At 50.1% G+C, this 21,825-nt stretch overlaps 2 protein-coding genes across 3 annotated transcripts in view; both read left to right on the forward strand.

The window, feature by feature from the left end:
• Window positions 1–1,125, forward strand: part of CFAP70 (cilia and flagella associated protein 70) — a 28,020-nt gene extending 26,895 nt beyond the window's left edge. Inside the window, exon 27 of the mRNA XM_054994596.1 lies at window positions 209–1,125. Within this exon, the coding sequence (XP_054850571.1) occupies window positions 209–289 (81 nt within the window). The 3' untranslated portion in view covers window positions 290–1,125. The remainder of the gene's footprint in view (window positions 1–208) is intronic.
• A 2,261-nt stretch (window positions 1,126–3,386) lies between these two features.
• RHOT2 (ras homolog family member T2) overlaps window positions 3,387–21,825 on the forward strand; it is a 33,438-nt gene continuing 14,999 nt past the window's right edge. Inside the window, exons 1-9 of one of the 2 annotated variants that reach the window (XM_054992787.1) lie at window positions 3,387–3,503; window positions 10,992–11,050; window positions 13,016–13,097; window positions 15,167–15,210; window positions 17,658–17,711; window positions 18,400–18,452; window positions 19,973–20,081; window positions 20,427–20,528; window positions 21,401–21,499. In XM_054992787.1, the coding sequence (XP_054848762.1) occupies window positions 3,467–3,503; window positions 10,992–11,050; window positions 13,016–13,097; window positions 15,167–15,210; window positions 17,658–17,711; window positions 18,400–18,452; window positions 19,973–20,081; window positions 20,427–20,528; window positions 21,401–21,499 (639 nt within the window). In that variant the 5' untranslated portion in view covers window positions 3,387–3,466. The remainder of the gene's footprint in view (window positions 3,504–10,991; window positions 11,051–13,015; window positions 13,098–15,166; window positions 15,211–17,657; window positions 17,712–18,399; window positions 18,453–19,972; window positions 20,082–20,426; window positions 20,529–21,400; window positions 21,500–21,825) is intronic. The other variant, XM_054992788.1, reaches the window with a different exon arrangement.

The raw sequence follows: 21,825 nt of genomic DNA on the forward strand, positions 1-21,825 counted from the left end.
CATAAACAGCTAGATGGACCAGCCGCCTGTCAGTCTAACTCAGTATCCCGCAGCTTTGTATGTTCATGTGATACCCGTGTTTGGCAGATGTGGAAACTACTTTTGCTTGTCTCATGTAGCCTTGAAATGAAATGAGCTGGCCCAGTCCTTCTCCTTGAATGGAAGCCCTACCTGGCAGCTCTTTACAGAGTATCCTTTCTCTTTGCAGCTTGGCTTGGCCAACCAGGACCTGCTCCAGGAGCTCAAAGCGGTGCAGTTACAAGTTGGCTTTGGCGACCCGTCTTTCTGAACACTTCCGGTTGACAGCTGCTCTGGCTGTTTGAGCACAGGACAAATCATCGGGAAGATCTCTGTCGCCAGGCCCTTGCTGTTCAGCAGCCCAGTCCACAACTTAAATCAGCACAGTTGTGTTGCTGGCCTCGGCCATATCCGAAGTTTATTCTGTGTAAGCAGGGGGCGATGAGAATCCTTAATTCCTGTGATCAGCACTTTCCCCCTCCAGGATGCTCCCATTACCTTTTTTCTTAGGCTAATGCCACGCTTATGGGGAAAAACTCGTAAGCCACACGTTTACAGGCCTTTGTCAGCCGTTTTGTTCACCAGAGAACCCCACAAGACATCTCATCCCAGTTTCAGCTTGAGTTCATTAAGCCATTCGGGGGGGGGGGGTGGGGGCAGGAAGAAACACCATTTATCACAATATGGGCACAGGGAAAGCAGTAGAGGCCCTCGTGTAGGGACACGCTGCGTTCAGTTGTTTACCCAGCTCTCTCCCTCAGTTCGGAGCCTAGTGCAGTGAAGAGCTTCCCAGAGATTCCCAAATGACTAATGGGGAGCTCAGTTGGATGCAGTTTTTGAACCCACAGCTCCTGGAATGATAGTGGGTGAAGGCACGCGTGTGAAGGCGTTTTGATGATTAGGAAGTCCCCATAAGCTTGAGGTTCAGTTCCAGGAGACTGTCTAGGAGCAAGTGACATAGCCAGCTTTTCCCAGCTGGAGTGCTCACTGCATTTCATTGCTTTAGGCTGATGCTTTTAATATTGGCTTTTGTTTTAGCTTGTAGGTCGTAAGCTTCAGGTCCTAAGCATGCAGGGAAGGAATACATTTTGAAGGGAATATTTTAAAATTTAATTAAAGAAAAATGCACACCTTCTTTTATGTGTTCCAGTGTTTTATTTGTGGAGATCAGAATGTGATGGTAGAGCTGACCACGGCTCAGGTGACTAGGGGGCGTATGGATCCCACCTACCTTGGGTTTCCAGTAGGGGGAAGCATTGGAATAAGGCTTCCAAAAACGGATTGGCTTATGAAGGCAAACTGATCTGGGCTGCTGAAATACAAGAATACAATTGCGGGATGCTGGAGAAGCAGGGAAATGTGCTATTGGAAAGCAATATGTATTAATTCTTTCTGAATGTTACTGCTTTCTTTGGCTTCTTCATTATCAATAGCTATTCACCAGCCAAGTCTTGAATTACCTTGTGGGGCTAAAACATTCACTCAACTAGAACATTCACATTTAAATAAACTTTCAGCCATGTGACTGAAAGCTAAAACTGTACTTCCTGGCATCTTTTCAAGGTTTGTATCCTATAATGTATGTGCTTACTTGGGAATAAGCCTCATGGAACTCAGTGGGATTCATTTGCGTACATAGGATTGGGTTGCAAATGCTACTTTTTCTCACGTTCTAGTACCTGTCTTAGGAAAAGCAAACTAAAGCTAAGGTCCAGGTACTTCCACTACTCATGTCAGGCCGCGCCACTTGCTGGAAACAAAGTAAGAGTGTTCCTGGTGCCTACACCAGAACGCAAGTTGTTTTTCACAGGACTGATGCAGGGGTGGTTGCTCTTCCTCCTTCTAGGTCTAAAAAAATGATGTGAAACATTTTGGAATATTTCCAAACTCTGGTGGCTGGAGCATCAGGTGGCATTAAAAACAACTGCACCCTGATCTTAGAAGAGAACTGGAAATGGATAATTTCTATATTTCTTAATGTACATAAACACACAGCTGCAAAACATAGGCCGTTTCCACACTACTCACCTTCATCCAGAACGCTGCGGAACGTCGCAAAGAAACCGCAGAAGATAGCATCATCTTGCGCAAGTTTTACGCGACATCGCGCAAAACTCGTGTGAGAAGACGCTATCTTCCATGTTTTTTTCACGACGTTCTGCAGCATTCCGGATGAAGGTGAGTAGTGTGGAAACAGCCACATTCAAAGCAGTACAACAAGAGGAAGTGACTGAATATGAAAACCCCCATAGATGAAACCAGAGAACACACTTTAAGGGGAACACTTACAAGGCTGCTGCCACCAAGTAATGCATTCATTCAGGAAGCCAGGCCAACATGGATCATCCCTGTAAAGTAACAGTAAAGGGAGTGTCTGTACCAGGGCTCATTTCGAGGGGGACACGCAGGAGTGCAGTTCCGGCAGTTCTCCAAAGAGGTCACATGTCAGGTGGCCCCGCCCACCAGACTTGGCCATTTTGGGCCTGTTTCAGCCTCGATTGGGGCCGAAACAGCCCAGATCAGGCCTCTGATGGGTTGTGGATCATTCTCCCACTCAGCAGCAGCCCAATCCTGACCATTTTGGGCCCCTTTTTGGCCATTTCCAGCCCCTTTTTGCCATTTTGGGCCCAATTTCGGCCCTGAATGGCCAAGATTGGGTCCAAAACAGCCAGGATAAGAGATGTCAGGGGGTGTGACATATGTAAATCAGGTATGCTAATACTAAATGATCTCTGGTCTGTACCAAAACTATGCCTCAGTCTCCAGCTGCCAGCCCCGCAAAAGATGGTTAATAACAAGTCATGGCCAGAAAGTAAATCACGCTGAACTGAACTCAGGAATGCAAGCTTCCCTGTTACCGTGTTACAGTAACTGTTACTGTTACCGTGTTACTGTTCCCCATTTTGGGTCCCAATGGGCTGTGCTTGGAGGGGCTGGCACAAATACTATATATTAAAACAGGATTCCAGTGGCACCTTCAAGACAAACAACATTTGTCCAACATGAGCTTTGGGGGTTCAGAGCTCAAATACTGACTCAGCAAAGCCCATACTGGCATAAGTGCAGGGTCGCCAACTAGCCCAGGGGGAGGGGGATGTCCTGCTCCTTTAAGAAAGGCTACATGATGCAGTTGAAGACTTCAGGGCATGGAAGTAAATACCATCCCGTGGCATTTGCGGCTGACCAAACTAATATTCCAGGGACAGCCAGAGAAGCCAGCCCGAAAACAGGCGCCCCCGTTTTGCTCGACTCCGCCGCTGCCCCTCCGGCCGGCGGGAGGCGCCGGTCCCCCCCCCCCGTTGTCCTCTCTGGGGTCTTCAGCTCGATGGTGCTGGTGGGACCGGAACCGGAAGTGGGCATGGCGGCGGCGGGGCCGGGAAGCCGCTGCGCCGTGTGAGGGGCGGCGCGGGGCTCCGTCGGGAGGTGCCCCGAAGCGGCGGCGGCGACGATGAGGCGGGACGTGCGGATCCTGCTGCTGGGGGAAGGTAGGAGGCGGCTGCCCGGGGGCCGAGGAGGCCCTCACAGCGCGGGGCGGGAGGCGGCGGGAAGGCGAGGCCTTGAGGAGACCGGGGCGGGGGGCAGAGAGAGCCAGCGACCTTCAGCGCAAGGATCTGCAGGGGCGGCTCGGAGGGGACCTTGCGGGGCTCTTTGCCGGCGCCTGGTTGCGGGGGGCGGGGGGGGGCAAAGGCTTCCTGCGCTTTCTAACACCCGCCTTTCTCCCTGAGGCTGGAGGCGGCAGCGCCAGTCCAGGCGATCGGGCATGGGGCAGCGTCTAATCAGCGATGCGATCCCCCCCCCGTGTTTCGCCATCTTCTGGGCATGGATCTGGGGTCACAGGGTGTGGGGGGGGGCAAGGCAGGGGTGACTTGCCTGCATTGTGCAGGATGCCCCTGGAGGTCCCTTCCAACCCTCTGATTCTAATAGGACTGCCTGGCAGCGGTCCGGGATGGGGGGAGCCCAGGGAAGGAGGCAGGGTGCGGAGGCCGAAGAACGGTGCGACATGGTAGAAACTTTGCCCCAGAGCAGCTGGTACAATCAGCAAACAGAACACATCCTAGACGCAGGAGTTTCGTTCACAGCCCCATTCCCTTCCTAAGTGTCTTCTGGAACCATTCTATGGCAGTCTCGCCCTTTGCCTTTGCTGTAATGCAATTCTCGTTTACGTAGTTTGAGGAATGGCAAAAGCAACAGAGCTGCCTCAGGCAGGCCATTTCATAATGTAGGGCCCACCACTGAGGAGGGAGAGTTACCAGCAAGGAAGGAAGAAAAGCAAAATCCCAATGTCGCCTTAAAGACTGGCAACTTTTATTCCCGTAGAAGAGCCATGACATCCTGGTAGTCATCTGTGAGGTCATTCTAGGCATAAGGAGTAGCAGGGGAGGAAAAGGTGGGGCTGTCAGAGGGGTAGAGATCAGGGAGCTAGAGATCAAGTGCTGTGGAGAGGGGCATAAGAAGAGCCTTGCTGGATCGGACGAGAGGCCAGTTCCAGCATCCGGTTTCCCATGGTGGCCAACTGGTTGCCTTGGAGGGTCAACAAACATGGCATAGAGGCCAGGGTCTTCCCTTGCTATTGCCTTCTGGCATTGGCAGTCAGAGGGTTGTCTCCTCTGTGTATAGAGGTTCTTGGTAGTCAACATGGCTAGTAACCATTGATGGACCTCTCCTCCATCAGTCTGTCTCCCTTTTAAGGCCGTCTGTGCTCATGGCCATCGCTGCCTGGACTGGCAGTGAATTCCTTGATTTCCTATCATGTCAGTATACGGGGAAGTGGGGGGGGGCGGTAAGGTTTGAAGTGCTTTGGAAATAAAGCCTGTGGCCTTTGCACTGCACCTGGGACTGGATGAAGAGAAGGGACATCTTTGTGTGGTCAGAGTGAGCCACAAGAGATGGGAATAGTTTTGGAGGTAAAGGGCTTGATAGAACTGGGAGGCTTCAGGTGTAACAACATAAAATGGGTGGAGTAAGTTGGGGGCTTCAGTAGTCTCACCCAGGCTGGGAGTGGTGGTGGACAGGAAAGGCTGTGTTTTTGTGATGTTGGAACGGAAAAGTAAACTGACTCAGTGGGGGACTGAAGTTGAAGGTTCTAATGTGATCTCAGTTGGTATGAAAAGTGTATAAGGAGAGAAAAGATAAAAAGATCAGGCTGGGACATGTTTAATTTGATATGGCCTTGAGACCTGGAAATATCAGGCACACCCTTTGGAGATGTGAGAATCTCATTCTTTTAGGCCTTGCAGGAATTAATCCTTAGACCGCCTGAGCCTGGTTCAAATCGGGCCTCCACCAGACTCATTGGGGGCTCTTGTCTGCCTCAGCCTTGCAGTTGGAAGCTCAAAATACTGGCCCGTACCTTACACACACCCCTTATCCCACACCGGCTCAAAGTGCCGAGGGGGGTGGCAACGTATGACTTACCATTCGTGGCTGTCGTACGGCTAAGTGTGTTGGGTTGGGGAAAGCAGTGGTGCACTACCCTGTAAAAACTTCACTGCGGGACTCTGTGGATCTCTCTCGACGCGCTATAGGACAGAAAGGCCTGGAGGGGGACGATCTATGGAGTAGCCGAGGGTTGGACGCGACTGTGTGGCTTGGATCGGATCGGACCTTACACACGCTGTGAAGCTTATTGGGAGGACACGGAGTGTTTTGAACACTTGAAAATTATGACTATGTTAGAGCAAAGTGTTATTTCTGATTATCCCACAAAAGTTGCCCTGTGACATTCTGCAGCACCAGCTCCTTTTCTTCCAAGGAAATTCCAATGGGTTTATGTCGCAGAAATTAGTTAGTCCTATATATAGAAGACAGTTGGGCTAAACTTACAGTTCTGCAGAGTTTGCTAATGTTATGACCTCTATGTGGTACCTTTACATAGAGAAAACTAGTGCACAAGCTAGCTTAGGGAGGATTTGTTAGTCGCAGAGCAGAATTATGTCTAAAATTAGCCACATCCTGATAAAGTGTGAAGCGCCACCCTCCCCCCTCCCCTTGCAACCAGAAGGGGGTTTTTTGGCTCTTAGAGGGGAACTTAGCTCATTGGTAGAACATCTCCTTTGCACACAGAAGGTCCCTGGTTTAGGCCACTGGATGTAGCTGCCACAAGTGATTTTAAGAAGAAGGCTCTCTTTTGAGTAGATCTTCCTGAAGGTAAACCTGCCAAAGCAGATGGCAGGGTGTCAGGTGGCATTTACATGGAAATTTGTGTGATCCAAATAACAAAGAGCACTGAGTTTCGGCTCATTTGATGTGGAGCGCAGCAATTTTTACCTAGTATTTGCACCCAATAATAGGGTAGATTCTGGTTTAATGGTTGTTTCATAGTTAAGTGCTTCAGGACACACTTTAAAAAAAAAAAGTAGAGAAAGCAATGTAAGATCTGACTTTCTTTCTCCATTGGCAAACGGGCAAAGCTTTTGAAACATTCACAAATAGGAACATGCCAGTGATGGCTATGCCCTGTGGATTGTCTGCAGTAGTCAGGCATGCAGCCTCCGATATGGAGCTTCCTGGCTGCCACATCTAATAACTGGACAGACCTATTCTCACTGAGGGAACGTACTTTGGATAACTGAAATCACTTGTGTTTTCCAACCTTCCTTCCCTTATTTATTTTATTATATATGTATTTTATTTGGAGTCTGCCTTTCTCACAGAGACTCAAGGCAGATTACACAATTGAAAACAACCAGAGCAGTATAAAATGTACTGTGTAGTAAAGTGAGATTACAAAACTGGAGAGCTGCTTGTTAACTACAGTACTATAAACCACAAAACAACTGGATTGCAAAATAAGAGAAATAGTCCAACAGTATCATGTATGCAGTAAAAAAAAAAGCAGTGAAAATCGCATTTGACCCTCCTGAACCGTTCCATCCAAAACAATGAGAATTAGAAACTTGAAATTTAAACTGGCATTCTGATCGTCAGGCTGCTTTTTAGCACTGTCAGAGCTGTGCATGTTGAGAATCTTTTAAAACTGATTTTTAAAACTCAGCTTTGTGTGGCTCATGCATTGTGGTCTATTTAAATACTGAAAGTCCGTGAAAGGTTGGAGCGGTGTGTGGCTGTACTTTTCATGGTAGCAAGGTCAGAACACAGTTGTCAATCTTTTAGGGGAGCTAGGCTGTCAAAGGGCAGGGGAGGAGCTCCAGTTGTAGTGCAGTGCCGTCCAGTGGTTAAAGTGTTGGTCTAGGATCCTGGGCGATTAGGATTCAGATCCACACACTGCCGTGAAATTCACTAGGTGACTTTGAGCCAGTCCCCTCGCCTACCTCACAAGATTGTTATAAGGATAAAATGAAAGAGGGAGAAACAGGTATGCTGCCTTGAGCCCTTTGGAAAAAGGGCAGGATAAAAATGCATAACCAGGGAGGCATCTTATTTGCTTAACAGCACAATTTTGAGGCCCTTGGGACGCTGGTGCACTCACACCCACATAACTGCAACACCACTAATCTGCTCCCTGAGGACTTTGGCAGAAGAGCTGCGCCAGTGGACCAAGCCCGGTAAGGTGTGGCCAGGAGGGAATGCTCCATAGTAACACCGGCAGAATCCACTAGTTGCAAGGCGGCTTCAATTGACAGCACTGTGAGTGGCAAGGAATGGCATAGCCAGTCTGTGGGCCATGCCTTGTTTTCCCTCGCCATCTGCCAATGCTACTCCCTCCCCGCAAGGTGCCTCAGCTCTGTTTTGTAGCAGAACCAAACAGAGGTCCAGAGGTGCCAGGAGCATCTTCCAGGGCCACCCCATCCTTTCCAGCTGGAACCAGAGATCATCCTCTGGGATGTGTGAAGGGGCAGCCCTATGGTGAAGTGAAAGATGGGGGCGGGGTGCGTGGATCAAGGAGGGACATGGAAATACTGTCATCTACAGGCAAGCAGACAGACAGGGAGGGAGTTGTTGTAGAACAGACTTTTATTGAACTGCTAGTGTGAAGAGGATGTCTGGTCACAGGTTGCCAACTCCTATCATTTGAGGTGGCGACTTTGTGTGCGCACACAACTCCCCGATGCCTTTTGGAGGCAGGGTTTTTTTAAATAGTTATTTATTTGTCTGCCTTTCTCATTGAGATCCAAGGTGGCTTATACAGTGCAAGTCAGGCTGAACCAGCCTTTTGGCTGCTTTTGAGTTGAGAGAGGCAGACTTGCAGGTCAGATGACTGTCTCAGGGGAAATGCTCCCAGAGTCAGGCTGGCAGTGCAGCCTGAGAGGGGATCCAGGGACAGTGACGGCCACGCACCCATGTCTTCCAGTTGGATTTCCACCTGCCTGAGGGAGAACAGAGACGCGCAGCGCTGGTGAGGCCAGGTCTGCTGCACCTTGGGAGACTTCTGGGCTTAAAGTGGTGGGGAGGATGGCATCGAGGCAGAGGCGACAAACACCCGAAGGGCTCTTGCCTTTCCATCCAGGAAGCGCTCCTCGACTGCATCCACTTGCTTTGTTCCTGCTACTCGGAGCACTGATCCTGCTTAAAAACGAGTGCAAGGGTTGCTTGGCCGGGGGAGTACAGAGAGCCAGCAGCCAGGCGCCCTGGCCCATGTCTGTCCTCTGCCCGAAGGAGAGGCGAGTGCCGTTGAGGGAGTCTGCACGCAGCCCTGACATCGCACCCCATCTCTCCAAAGCTGCTCTATCGAACATGGCTCCCTGGGCGGCTGCCTGGTTGTCAGGTGTGGGCCCTGGCGCCTCAAGGGCTGGGTCCAGCCTCCCCCTCCATGCCATAAACTTTGACCACAAAGGCTGGCATTTGCAGGGAGGCCATGTGCAAGGGGAACAAGAGAGGTATGTGTGAACGAGCAAGCTGGGGCAGTCGGCTCCTCAGCTCCTTCTTACTTCAGTCCATCCTCACCCCCTCATAGAATCACAGAGTTGGAAGGGGCCATACAGACCATCTAGTCCAACCCCCTGCCCAGTGCAGGATCAGCCTAAAGCATCTCTGACAAATATTCGTCCAGCCTCTTCTTGAAAACTGTCAGTGAAGGGGACCTCACCACCTCCCTAGGCAGTTGATTCCACTTTTGAACTACTCTGACCGTGAAAAAGTTTTTCCTAATATCCAGCTGGTACCTTTGTGCATGTAGTTTTAGCCCATTGCTTCGCGTCCTACCCTCTGCTGCCAACTGGAACAGCTCCTTGCCCTCCTCTGAATGACAGCCTTTCAAATATTTAAAGAGAGCAATCATGTCCCCCCTCCACCTCCTCTTCTCCAAACTAAACATTCCCAAGGCCCTCAGCCTTTCCTCGTAGGGCTCAGTCTCCAGACCCCTGATCATCCTCGTCGCTCTCCTCTGCACCCTCTCGATTTTGGCCACATCCTTTTTGAAGTGAGGCCTCCAGAACGGCACACAATACTCCAGGTGTCAGACATTCTGGACTCAGCTCTCCTCCCATGTGTGCCCACTCAGTGCTCTTTCCCTGCCACCGAGGGGTGTCTCACTCTAAGTCCCCATGGCAGAGGGCTCTTGGGCAGAGCCTCATACCACACCCTGACTTACTGAGTTAATGGGTGCCCTGACTGGAGCTTATGTAGGGTGTGGGGGGCCATGATTGGGTGCCGGGGAGGGGGCTTGGCTGCCTCTGGGATGTGAGTGGATCGGTCGTGGCTTTAGTTGCCGTTGTGCGGGGCCCTGCATGGGGGGAAACTACTTTCTCCATAACATGGGCCGCTATGCCACCTTTTTCATGGTGTGACTTTTTGCTGCTCTTGGGGGCATTCCTGCAGCTGGAAGAGCTTAGGGAGCCAACTAACTCCCACCCTGCCCCACTACCCACCCCACCAATGCAAGAAGTTACGCTCCAGATCTACCAGCGGCCGGCTGCCACACCCAGGCAGAGCGGCACCTGGGTGCGCCACCATCATAAGTGGGGTTTACAACAGTGTACTGGCCAGATTTTCCATCATGGGGACTAGTCGGCACCCCCCCTCCTTATGATTGAGCTGTTATTGGTGGTGGATTTCTTGATCAGTTGCTTTCTATAGTGGCTCCAAGATTCAATTAAATGGAACTTTTTAAAGCAATAATGTAATCTTGAGAAGTTGGGGGGAAGTTAAGGTTAGGGTTGAAACTTAGCTTTTTGTTGTTGTGATGACAATCAGGGTTACCCCTGTATTTATTTACATGCCACAACATTTTTGTCATAGCCTTAATAAAATTACAAGAAACTCTGAAGAGTTTATGTTAGCAACAATGAAAAAAGTCATTAAAGCGCAAAGCTGTAAGTGTTAAAAAATCAGACTGGCTCTTAATATTTTTGACTGGCTCTTAGAGCCAAAGAAAATTAGCCTGTGTTAGACCCTAGAGAAGTGGGAGGTGGGTTTTGGGTTGTTTAAACATTTTATGTATATGGGGTTGCTTGTGATCTTGTGATTCAGGTATTATTTTGCAACTTCAGTCTTTGGCTAGTAACTGGCGCCTATCTGAAGCCTTTACTTCAAAGTCCACAAAAGTTTTCAGCCCACTTAAAATCATTTCTCATGTGCCTGCCTCATTAGGCACTTAAGTTAGTAAATGATACTTGGATGGCTTCTAAGAATTAATGCTCTCTGTCGGTCTTGAATACACTGCCCATCAGTCCCAGGTTTTCTCCAAGTTGTACTATCATGGGATAGAGAAAGTTCATTATCAGCCAGTTTGGTGTAGTGGTTAAGAGCGTGGGAGTCTAATCTGGAGAATCGGGTTTGATTCCCCATTCCTCCACTTGAAGCCAGCTGGGTGACCTTAGTCACAGCTTCTAGCTCAGCCCCACCCACCTCACAGGGTGTTTTGTTGTGGGGATAATAATAACATACTTTGTAAACCGCTCTGAGTGGGTGTTAAGTCATCCTGAAGGGCGGTATATAACTCTAATGTTGTTATTATATTATTATTATTATTTCCCCTTTCTCCACTTTTTGGGGCTGTTGTGAAATCAAGTGGGGATAAGTTCATGAATGTTCTAACAACAACCTCTTTTTTTGTCTCCTCCCCCCGCTTGTAGCCCAGGTGGGGAAGACCTCCTTGATCATGGCGTTGGTAGGCGAGGAATTCCCTGAAGAGGTAAGGAGAAGAGAGAGTCTCTTTTCTGTGATGTGTTAAACTAAGATAACCTCTAGAGATCCCCAACCAACGTTTGGCTGTTGATTTCATGACTTCCTTGGGTTTCTTGGCCTGGAAGGCTTCCTCTGGAGTAGTTATGGCATTCTGCATGGGTGCACTGTCTGTGTCTCCATGAGATGTTCCTGCCATCTGTTTCAAAGCTCTCGGTGGCCAGCTTTCCTGCCTCTTGGCTCCAAACTCCAGCAGTTTACCCCAAACCCTCATTGCTAAGATATTGAAAAGGGCTATCTTAATCAACTCTAGCAGCCATGCTTCCCTCTGCCTGCCCTGGAGTTGGCTTCTCTGATCCGCCTGCAAACAGATGGTGTCAGTTTCTGGCTGTGACCTTGACACTCAAGCCTCTGTGGCTGGAAGTCTCCTAATAAGCTGCCAGGGTTGTTCTAAATAGCTTCACGCCTTCTGCTCCAGGCTCTGGCAGACAGCAGTGTTCCTTTGTGGGATTCTGCAGGGTTCCTGGATCAGGCCAAAACTTTAGGGACTGCAGAAGTGGCCACGATGCAATTGGCAGGCCAGATGGGGCACAGTTGGATGCCATTTCTTGAGGGTGTATTCCTGTTTTTGCTATTGGACTGTGCAGGCGTGAAACTTGGCAGTCATGCTGTCTGCTCTCCTCAGGCATTCCTGATGATGCTTCTGTTCTGAACACAGCATTTCTGAAACTTCAGATTCCTGAAGCCCAGTTGGGTGCGGTTTGATATTGTCGTTTTGCTTGATTAAAATCAGAGACATGATTTGTTTTTCGGTTGTGCTTCTCTACTGAAATCTTGCTTAAGGTGTCTCTTTACATTACAAGCTAAAGAGTCTAAACAAAGCTAGACAAAATCTGGACTGATGTCCAGATAGTACAGTTTCCTCCCCTGGGGGAGTATCTGTAGGAAAATATAGCAGAGATTGTGCAAAGATTGCGCATTGGAAGTAATGAGAATAGATTCACAAACACACACTCCAGTGTAGCTCTGTAAGAATATTTTACTAAAGGATAAAAATTGGTGTTACGTTTGGAGAAAATAATAAATTGCTAAGCTGACTACATCTTGTTAGATAAGTGACTTAGAGTAGAGACAAGAAGAAGTGAAGTAGTGGAAGTGGTGGAAGAAGAAGTGAACAAAGGGCAATAAAACTTCAGTCCATAGCATCAATTAATTGCCCCCAATAAACAAACTGCCCAATTGGAAATCCTAATCCTACTTCATTATGCTTAGTGACTCCCCTTTCTACGGCGGGAATCTTATTCGAAGCTCTAATGGTTACATTCAAAGTATGTTTACTAATTAAGTAGGTAACACAAACAGTTTAACTCATTCATGACTGAAATGAAAACACTTGCTAAATTCCCGCAGTATCTATACTCCTCCCTCTCTTATCTTTCTATTGTCTGGATACCTCAGTTTGTTCATGCAGGCTTCTCTTCATGTGGTAGGTGGCTTTCTCTGTTGCGCTGTTACTGCACATGTGAATGCGTTTGATTAACCCTTCTTGGCCTCTTTGGATTAAAAGAGTGTAGGGCAGTCCTTGTCAGAATCAACCCACAGTCTGTCTGGTCCCTCATCCTGTTCCCTGCTGTGGCCAACGATCTACCACCACCCAGCCTTCCTGCTAGTATCAGATGCCCAAGCCTCCCTGTGTTGCTCAGTAAACAAATGGAATTCAGAGATACGCGGCCTCTGAAAATGGGGATTCCATTTAGACATCGTGGCAGATAGCCATTGATGACTCTGTTTTCCATGAATAGGACTGCAGCCTCCTAGGGGACAGCGCGCAGTACCTGCCGTGTGTCCTTCATATTGCGTTCTGGTCACCTATATCTGTTCTCCCCCAGCAGTGTGCTTCTCTTTCCCCCACCCCTTTGCCTGCCAGGCAAAGCTCCTAGGACTTTGTGCCAACAATTGTGTCTGGCTTTCACAGGTGCCCCCACGTGCAGAAGAGATCACAATCCCAGCAGATGTCACCCCCGAGAAAGTCCCCACCCACATTGTGGACTATTCAGGTAGGTGGCCTTTTCTGCTGGTTTGGATGGCTGGTGTGCTGGTGCTGCATGTGCCTTTGCCTCTGGGCAGCCTGAGTGCTCACTCTGCACTGGCCTGTGCAGGGCTCTGAGTGAGGCGCTGGGCAAAGGCAGCAGAGTTCTAGACTGCACGTCTGCCAACGGCACTGGAGTTTCAAACACTGCAGAAACAACTTCCTGCGAATCCATGAACTTGCACAGCAGAGCGAGAAATTTAGTGTAGCTAGGTCTGTGACATGATAGTTGTATGTGTGCTTTGAAACCTACCTGGGAATAGATGTTAAAACAGGACACAAAGAGCACCCCTACACCTGCGCTCTTTAATAGGCTGCTATCTTGAGAAAGATGGAGTGTAAATAGTAAACATGAGCCTGTGTGTTTGATGGCTTGGCCTGCTTAATTTTGTGTGTTTAAATACTAGGCATTGTTGTTATTTAATATCTTGTGCTTTAAAAACAAATTTAGAGATGAATTTCCCTATCCTCGCACCTTACCCTTGTGAAACAGGTGTCAGGTTCCTCCGCAGGCTCAGTTGTGCTGTACACCGGCGCACCTGACTTTTGACTCCAGAAAGCCGTCAGGGATGGTGCAGGGCCTCGCTCCGTGGAACGAGGGGGGGGAATACCTCACCCTCGCTCCCTCAGCCCACTCACAGGCCTGCTCAACCTGGCTGACTCCCGGCTGCTTCCTCCTGCCTCCAGCTTCCTAAAGCCTTCACCCTCCTCGCCTCCTCCTTGCTTGTTGTTCTTTCCCTCCTTCCTCTCTTTCTCGCTCTTCCTCCTTCCATCTCTCTCACTCTCTCCTCCTCCATGCTCCTAACTCACCACAGCACCTTGTGAGAGAACTTCCCTTATATCTCTTTACCCATTCCTGGCTTCTCCTGCCAACCATACCCCCCAGCACTCTAGCCATGGCCCAGGCTGTGCTAGGCAGCCACATCTGGCATCATTCTGCTGGCTGCTTGGGCCAGCCACACCTGCACCTCCTTTGCTGGCTGCTGGGCTCTCTTTGCTGATTGCTGCAGGCTGTCCCACCTGAAGTTGCCTTGATCCCATCCTCACCTGGCCCTTGCTATTCCCTTCCACCCTGCTTGCAGGTTGGGGCGTGGCCCTGTGCTGCTGCTGCTGCTTTACTTCCCCTGCCGGTAAGGCTGCTGGCTGGCTGTTCCTGTCTCCTGTGCCCTCTCCCTTTGGTACAGTCCCCTCCTGGCTGTCCCTACTCTCCCTGCCTGGGCTCTTAGCCTCCCACCAGAGGGTGGGGCTAGCTAGCTTCCACCTGCTTCGTCTGACCCTCTGAGGCTTTGGTGCTTCTCTCCCTCCCTCTGTTGCTGTCGGGTTTTGGACCGGGGTGTCAGCTGGGGCAGCTGGACAGTTGTCTCCCAGCTGTCTCCCATCCCCTTCTCCTGGTAAGTCCGGGGGCTGGGCCTCAGACCCCGGACAACAGGTCTGATTTTTTTCAAAACAGAGGCCAAAAAGCAGCAATTCCCCCACCCCATCTACCTAGGGGATAGATTTAAACTGATACAAAGCTGCCTTATACTAAGGCAGATGGCTGTTTCATCTAGCTCGGAATCATGTTCTCTGACAGTGAGCAGCTCTCTGGGTCTTGGACAGAGAAGGGCTCTTTCTGCAACTGAGATCCCTTTTTAAGTCGAAATGCTGAAGATTGAACTCAGGGCTTTCAAAATGCTGAACCCAGGCTGTAATGCTAAGCCAGTGCTGCTTCCTTGATATCCTTTGCCCAGCATTAGATTTTTATTTATAGTCCACTCTTCCCGCAACTGGGCTCAGAGTGGATTAACAACATATAAATACATATCATAAAGCAGATAAAACTCTGGTGGCAAGCATATAAATACAGCAATAAAAGCACACTAAGACAGCCCACATTGCACCCTACATCTGATATCCTCAAGATCCTCAAGATTGCATGAAACTTGGACTTTCTCCTCATTCTTGCCAGATGACTTTCCATCTGTGTGTTCGTTTGCTAGGAAAGGATGTGAGGAGCAGAATAGAGAAAATGCTAGATACTATTTGTTTGCTTTTCAGAAACTGAGCAGACAGATGAGGAGCTCCAGGAGGAAATTACCAAGGTGAGCACTGGAAATAGTGGAGGGGGTTAGCTGCTCCCCCCTCGTCTGTCCCCCTCCCAGCCCCTGTGTTTTGAATTGCCCTGTTAAACATCAACCGAATGTACACTCCACTCTTTCAATTAACTCTGCAGAGATCTCTGATAGGCCGTCTTGGGGATTAACATGATCAGTGTTTGTTAACAGTTGGTTTAATCCTTTGCTTGTTTGTAAGTATCTGGATGCAATTTAGCCCAGAGGGTTAAACCTGACCCTGGCCAGAGGAGGAGGAGCGTTGAATAGGTGACGAACGAACAAGGCAGGAATTAGCTAGCAGACAGATTGCAAACTCCTACGGCCCCCGCCGGAGAGGAAGGATTCCTCAGATGGGCACTGGATGTGCCATTTCCCTCTAGCAAGCGGAACACAAGTGAGACTTTGCCGTCTAGAGCCAAGCCAAGAAGTAAACATTTCCCCAGCTGTGATCTAGGGCAGTTTTGGTCCGTAGGGCACAGTTCCTCCTGCATTAAAATACTTGGATTAAAAAAAAAATCTCCCTCTTATCTCAGAGCAGTGGGCCAGGCAGGAAAAGCAAACCGGAGCCCTGTGGCACTTTCTTTTAACCTGATTAAAGCTCTTTGACTAAAAGTCTTGACTGGTCAAAACCTTGTGGTACTTTTTAAAGATTAAGTAGGTTTGATTCCAGACTTCCATAGACTGAAGCTTGCTGCATCAGAAGCATCTGAGGAAGTGGGCTGTGATCCACACAGGCTTATTCTGGGAATGAACTGTTAGTCCTTGAGGAGGCTCATGGCGGGGACGGTTCTTCCTGGTGACGGCGCTGCTGCTCCTGAAACTCCCTCTCAAAGTGGCAGCTGCCATGCAGGCTGCCTCGGAGAATCTCAAATGCCTCCTGTCTTCCTCTCTCTTGGAATGGTACTGTTGGCCCAGGGAAGGTGGGGCGGGGGGGGGGGCCGTTTTGCTGAGGTGGCTGGCTAGTGCCAGTCATGCAGGGTTTTGTTCAACGTGCTTCTGAGTCCCCGTGGGGTCGAGGTGAAGTGGCCTGCATCCTTTCCCAACCTGCTGTCTGCCTCTAATTCCCAGCAGCACCCATGCCCCCCTCTTTGTGTTGCAAGCATGTGACACAACAGTCACATGTCGGGAAGAGGAGGAGCCCCGCCTTACTTGAAAAGGAATCCTCTGCGCCCTTCATGACATCACCTCCCTGTCCTGTTGCTTTTCTCAGCATGCGTGGAAAGAGGAAGCGGGAGGCGTGGCCCCCTTGTGCGCTGGGTATGGGCCAAAACAGCAGAACACAAACGTGGGAGACTCGGCAGGTGGGGCTCCGTGTCCCTCTCTGAAGTTGCCAACCCACAAGTTGAAAACTGCCCTGCTGAGGTGATCTGAGCAGCCTGACTGATGCCAGGAAGGCCTGCGGGTCCGCCTCTGCCGGTTTGATTGGCTTGGCTTGACAGCAACCTCCTTAAGATCTTTTTAACTAGAGGCGATGGGGATTTAACTCAGGACTCTGCACATGAAGAGCATATGTTGTTCTTACCCCTGAGCCTTGATTCCGCCTCCCTTGCCCGGGTGATTGTGGTGCATACCAGAGGCTTTGAGCGCCTGTGCCAAATCCCTTCTACGTTTGGGGGAGATTAAGCAATAAGCCTTGTTTCGAAAGGGATGGCTATTCCACCATCTGCTTTTCCATACTGTATGAGTAATGACCGTGGGATTGTGGAGAGTGTCACAAGCCTGACAAACTAGCATAGGTGACAGGTGTTTGGGGTCAAATGGGCTTCCTAGACATGCAGGGAGAGGTTCCCCCTCCCCCACAAGCATGTAGCCCTCCTTGCCTGCAGTCTGAAAGCTAGGATGTCAGGGTAAAGTGCTGGAGTCTTGCCTTTTTCATGGCACTCAATTTTTTTGTATGCAGGGGGGGGTACATTCAGACATACAGCTCTCCTCCAGTGACCCAGTCTAGAAGAAGCTTCTGCCAATTGTAGGAATTCCCCATGTGTAGAAAATGAGCATGTCAGTGAGGGGGAGGATTCCAGCCTACTCTTCTTGCGGACTTGCAAGTTTGGGATTCATATTCAGACCTGCAACTTCAGCATCACCACCTGTAGCCTGAATTGGTACGATCCAGAAGAGGCCTTTATACCAATTATACTCGCCCGTCCCGGACACTGAAAGTATTCACAGATTGATAGCTCTTTCTCGATTCTTTTATAATAAAGCAGCCAGTGGTGCTTAGCCAGAGTGTTGGTGCCTTCGGGCCTGGTTTTTCAGGGGGGGAGCGGGGCTTTGTCTATTTGACAGCAAGTTCTCTCAGCATCATGTTGCTTCGAATGCCAGAAAGGGGTGTGCTGCCCTCCCTGGTTTGACACCCCATCACCAGCCGTACAGCAAGCACTTTGGAACTATGATAGATTTGCCGGCATTCCTCACAGGCTTCTTTTCCCCTGCAGGCAAACGTGGTCTGCATGGTATATGACGTGACGGAGGAGTCCAGCATCGAAAAGGTGGGGAACTGGCCTTTGTTTATTTGATGCATTTGTGTGGGAACTTTCTGCCATTGCCTGAAAGATGGCTTATGGTTTGAAAAAGCATGTACAACCAGAGGCGCACACAGCCCTAAAAAAGAAAAGGGGGCCGCATGGGAAGTGGGGACGAAACACAGGCAGATTCTCTTAGATGGCTTTATATAACTGTGCCTGAAGGACCCGATGGGACAGCCACCGCAAGAGAGAGTGCCAAATGGCAGATGGCCCCAGCTGGAGGGGAGGGCTGGCTGCCTTGGCTCCCCCTCTGAGGCGGACCTTCTGAAAGGCCTCTGCAGGAGATGGCCCTGGAAGGAGGAGGGCTGTGCAGCTCTCGTAGTGGTGCGGCTCTCCTGCTACATGCCCTGGCGTGTGGCAGTCTCTAGGGGCAGGTAGAGGCTGTTGCTGTGCCAGCGGCTTGTGAAATCTGCTCTGGCAGCATTCCGTAGAGCTGCAGGTACCTCTTGCAAGTGCGCCTGTTCTTTGCTGGTGACGTGATGTGTGGGGTGAGGCAGGGGCTGTGCAACCTTTGGGTGCCTCCCAGACTGCTGATTTCACGGGGCTTGCTCCTGCCGGGGCTCCCCTTCTCTGTCTGTTTTTTTTTCCCCCAACAGAGAGTTCTGAAGTCTTCTCTAAAAGCTGCTTATTTTTTTGCGGGTCTGTCTTTCAGATTCGGACCAAGTGGATTCCCATGGTGAACGGTGGTGCTGAAAAGGGCTCCAGGTACCATGACATGGACCAGATGGGCCCTTCAAGGCCACTTCTGGGTTGATCCTCTCAGGGTGTCCTTCACTTTCTTCTTCCCCCTTGTGGCTGTTTTCATCTCTTTGGGGAAGACGTGTGCCTGTTCCGGTGGCCTGGGGCAGCCGTAGAATTCTTCTTTGTGTTTTGGAAGCAGACCTAAGGCCCGGTTCACACAAGCTGCTGAGGAGAGGTGACCCTAGCAGGGGAACAGGAGTGCCTTCCTCATGGACAGACCAGCTTACGAGGCTGCCTTATCCCAAGTCCAAGCATTGGCCCACCTGGATTCTCCGATCTGAATAGAGAAAGGCCTTTCCTGCCCCTGCTGTCTTTTTGCTGGAGCTGTGGGCGCTTGAATCCAGGACTGTGTACATTCCTGAGCATGCTGTCGGCCTCTTAAGTTATGGCCCTTCCTGGTTCACTCATTAACATCCATGCAGATATTTACCTGGAATGCCTGGGACCTCTCCCCCGGGGCAGAAAACCCTCTATGTACTGCACTTTATCATTGCTTTGCCAAGAAGATGGCCGGTTAGCTCACTGCTTAGAGAGCCGCCTTGCAAGTGTAAGGTCCTGGGTCCAAGTCCCACAATCTCTATTTCAGCCATCTTGTGGAGGGGTGGAATTGCTGTATGTGCAAAGTGCAGTGTACCAGGGAGAAGGCAGCTCCTCTGCCTGACATCTAGTTTACTGTGCGCAGGGAGTTGTTGCGTGGAGTTGTAATTGGTCATGTGACTTCCCCTCCAACTGTTTGAAATGGCTCCATCTGGGAATAGTTTTACCTCCTGTTGCTCGTGTCAAGAGGGGCCAGATAATAAGTAATATATTTGTAAGATTCGTCAACTTGCCATTCTTCCCAACAACTGGGGCTCAAGGTGGGTAGCATAGTTAAAACTCTATATTGGCAGCAATAAAAGGTCAGCATTATAGTTTTATTGTTTGGTGTTTATGTTTTGCTTGTGTGTTTGATTTGCTTGATTGTATTGGTCTTTGGCCACATGCAATAAATATTCTGGTCTGGCAATAAAAACAGAAAAGTAACTAACCAGGTTTGATTTCCCGTTCCTCTGCTTGAAGCCAGCTGGGTGACCTTGGGTCAGCCACAGCTCTTTCAGAGCTCTCTCAGCCCCACCCACCTCACAGGGTGATTGTTGCAAGGATAATAATAACACACCTTGTAAACTGCTCAGAGTGGGCTTTAAGTTGTCCTGAAGGGCAGTATATAAATCAAATGTTATTCTGTTATTATTAAATAAACAAAAATTCCATCGGTTCATGAACCAAAGGATTTGTTGGACCTTAAAAGCCTTCTGCTGCCCCCTTTGGAATGCCCTCAGATTGAGGAATTCTTCAACTCATTGATTGAATTGAACTTGCGTTGCTCCCTTTTCTGGGTTTGTGTTGGCACAAACCCAGTGCGTGGCTGCACCCAGCTAGCAGACCCCCCCCCCCACACGCATACACACACTTAACCTTCTCAAAACATTTTCCCTCTTTCCTAGAATCCCCATCATCCTTGTGGGAAACAAATCGGACTTGCAGACGGGCAGCTCTATGGAAACCATTTTGCCCATCATGAACCAGTTCTCGGAGATTGAGACCTGTGTGGAGGTGGGAGACTGTTGGGGCATGTTGGGATGAAGAGGTTGGGGAGGGGTCTGTAATCCAGCTGTTCCTAAGACCAGATGCCTGAGATCCTTTGACTGGAGGGGGCATGGATCAAACCTGGGAACCTTCTATGTGCAAAGCAGACACTCAGCTACTGAGCCCCACAGCCCCCCCCCCCGAAAATATTTCCCTTTGAGGAGGATTTCAGTCTGTGTCTTCCTCCTTTGCCTGAAAAGGGGGGGGGGGTGTCTTAGTGCATTTCCTTGCAACCTGGGCCTTGTTACCAGACTCATTGCCCAAATTCCGTCCCCTCTTAGCTCAACAGTCTTCTCTTTCTCCCTCCACCAGTGCTCTGCAAAGAACCTGAAGAACATCTCTGAGCTCTTCTACTATGCACAGAAGGCTGTTCTGCACCCGACAGCCCCACTTTATGACCCAGAGGACAAGCAGGTGGGATCCTGTACCTCAGGCCCATGAACTAGAAAGCTCTGCTCCTGGAAAAAATCCCAACTCCAGCCCTCCAGAATACTGTCTTCCTTTGTGTCAAAGAAGGCAGGGGCCCCATGCCGCCCAACTGGGATTGCCCTTCTGGCACATTGCCAAGCCAGTTCAGCTTTTGCTGACCAAGGCAGCAGCGTCTGCTACAGTGCCAATCTCCCCTTGAGGTGCTACAGCAGCTGCCTGTCAGTTCTTGCTTGAGTCAGCCAGAGAGAGATCTGTGTTTGATACCAGCTTAACACGTTGCAGCATCAAGATGACTGGTAATTGGCAGAAGCCAGTGATGGCACGGAAGCAGGCCTAGCCAGGAGCTGAGGGGGAAGATTTCAGCCATTCCCTCCTCCCCCACTCCAGATCCCCCCCTGCTGTTCCCAGAATCCCCTGACACCCTCTGTGGGGGGGGCACGTGATTTGGGGGGCATAGCTGATTACAGGAGGAGGGAGGAGCTTCCTCTTCGCCTAGCACCATCCTGCCCGCCCGTGATGGGCTCTTCCCCAGCCTGTACAGTTTCTAACCACTTAAGGCACTGAGATGCCCACAGTGTAAATCTCTCCCCCCCCCCACTACCTCACGCTTCAGGGACGGGCGGTGGCTTTTCTCCAAGGCCGTCTTGCATATTTAGGGTCTGAGAGGGATTTGAACCTGCTTGGTCTTGCCTGATGTTTGGCCCAGCGAATCGAGCCTCACCGCCGGGCCAGGGGCTACAGCAGGCCCTTTCTGCCAGAGGTTGCAGGGCACTGGGACTGGGGGGGGGGGGGGCGTGCTTCATGCGATCTGCTTTTCTTAACCATCCCTGTCTTCTTTCCCCCTCTGCATCGCACAGCTGAGGCCAGCGTGTGCACGAGCACTCACGCGGATTTTCAGTATGTCTGACCAGGATAACAACCAGATCCTAAGTGATGAGGAGCTGAATTATTTCCAGGTATCGTCTCCTGGGATTGTGCTGTTAAGGGGGTTGGGGGGGGGCAGCTGGAAATCTTTGCATAGTCTCGGGATCTTTTGTTGAAGTGCTAAGTCCAGAATTTGGAGGTTGAAAGGGGTGTTTCTAGCCCTCAGGCTTGCAAAGGAGCTCAGGAAATGCCTGTTTCAAAATCCAAAGTCCTCGGGGCCTTATCCGTGGAGACCTTCTACCCTTCATTCCTAAGCTGCACTTAGATCCCAGTTTCTCACAAAAAATGTTCTATTTTCCACTGTCCCAGGCTAAGTGAAAATCTCAATCCCAACCCTGCTCTCGGTGGTAGAAATTCA

The sequence above is a fragment of the Eublepharis macularius genome, chromosome 12, assembly GCF_028583425.1.
Source record: "Eublepharis macularius isolate TG4126 chromosome 12, MPM_Emac_v1.0, whole genome shotgun sequence".
NCBI lineage: Eukaryota > Metazoa > Chordata > Lepidosauria > Squamata > Eublepharidae > Eublepharis > Eublepharis macularius.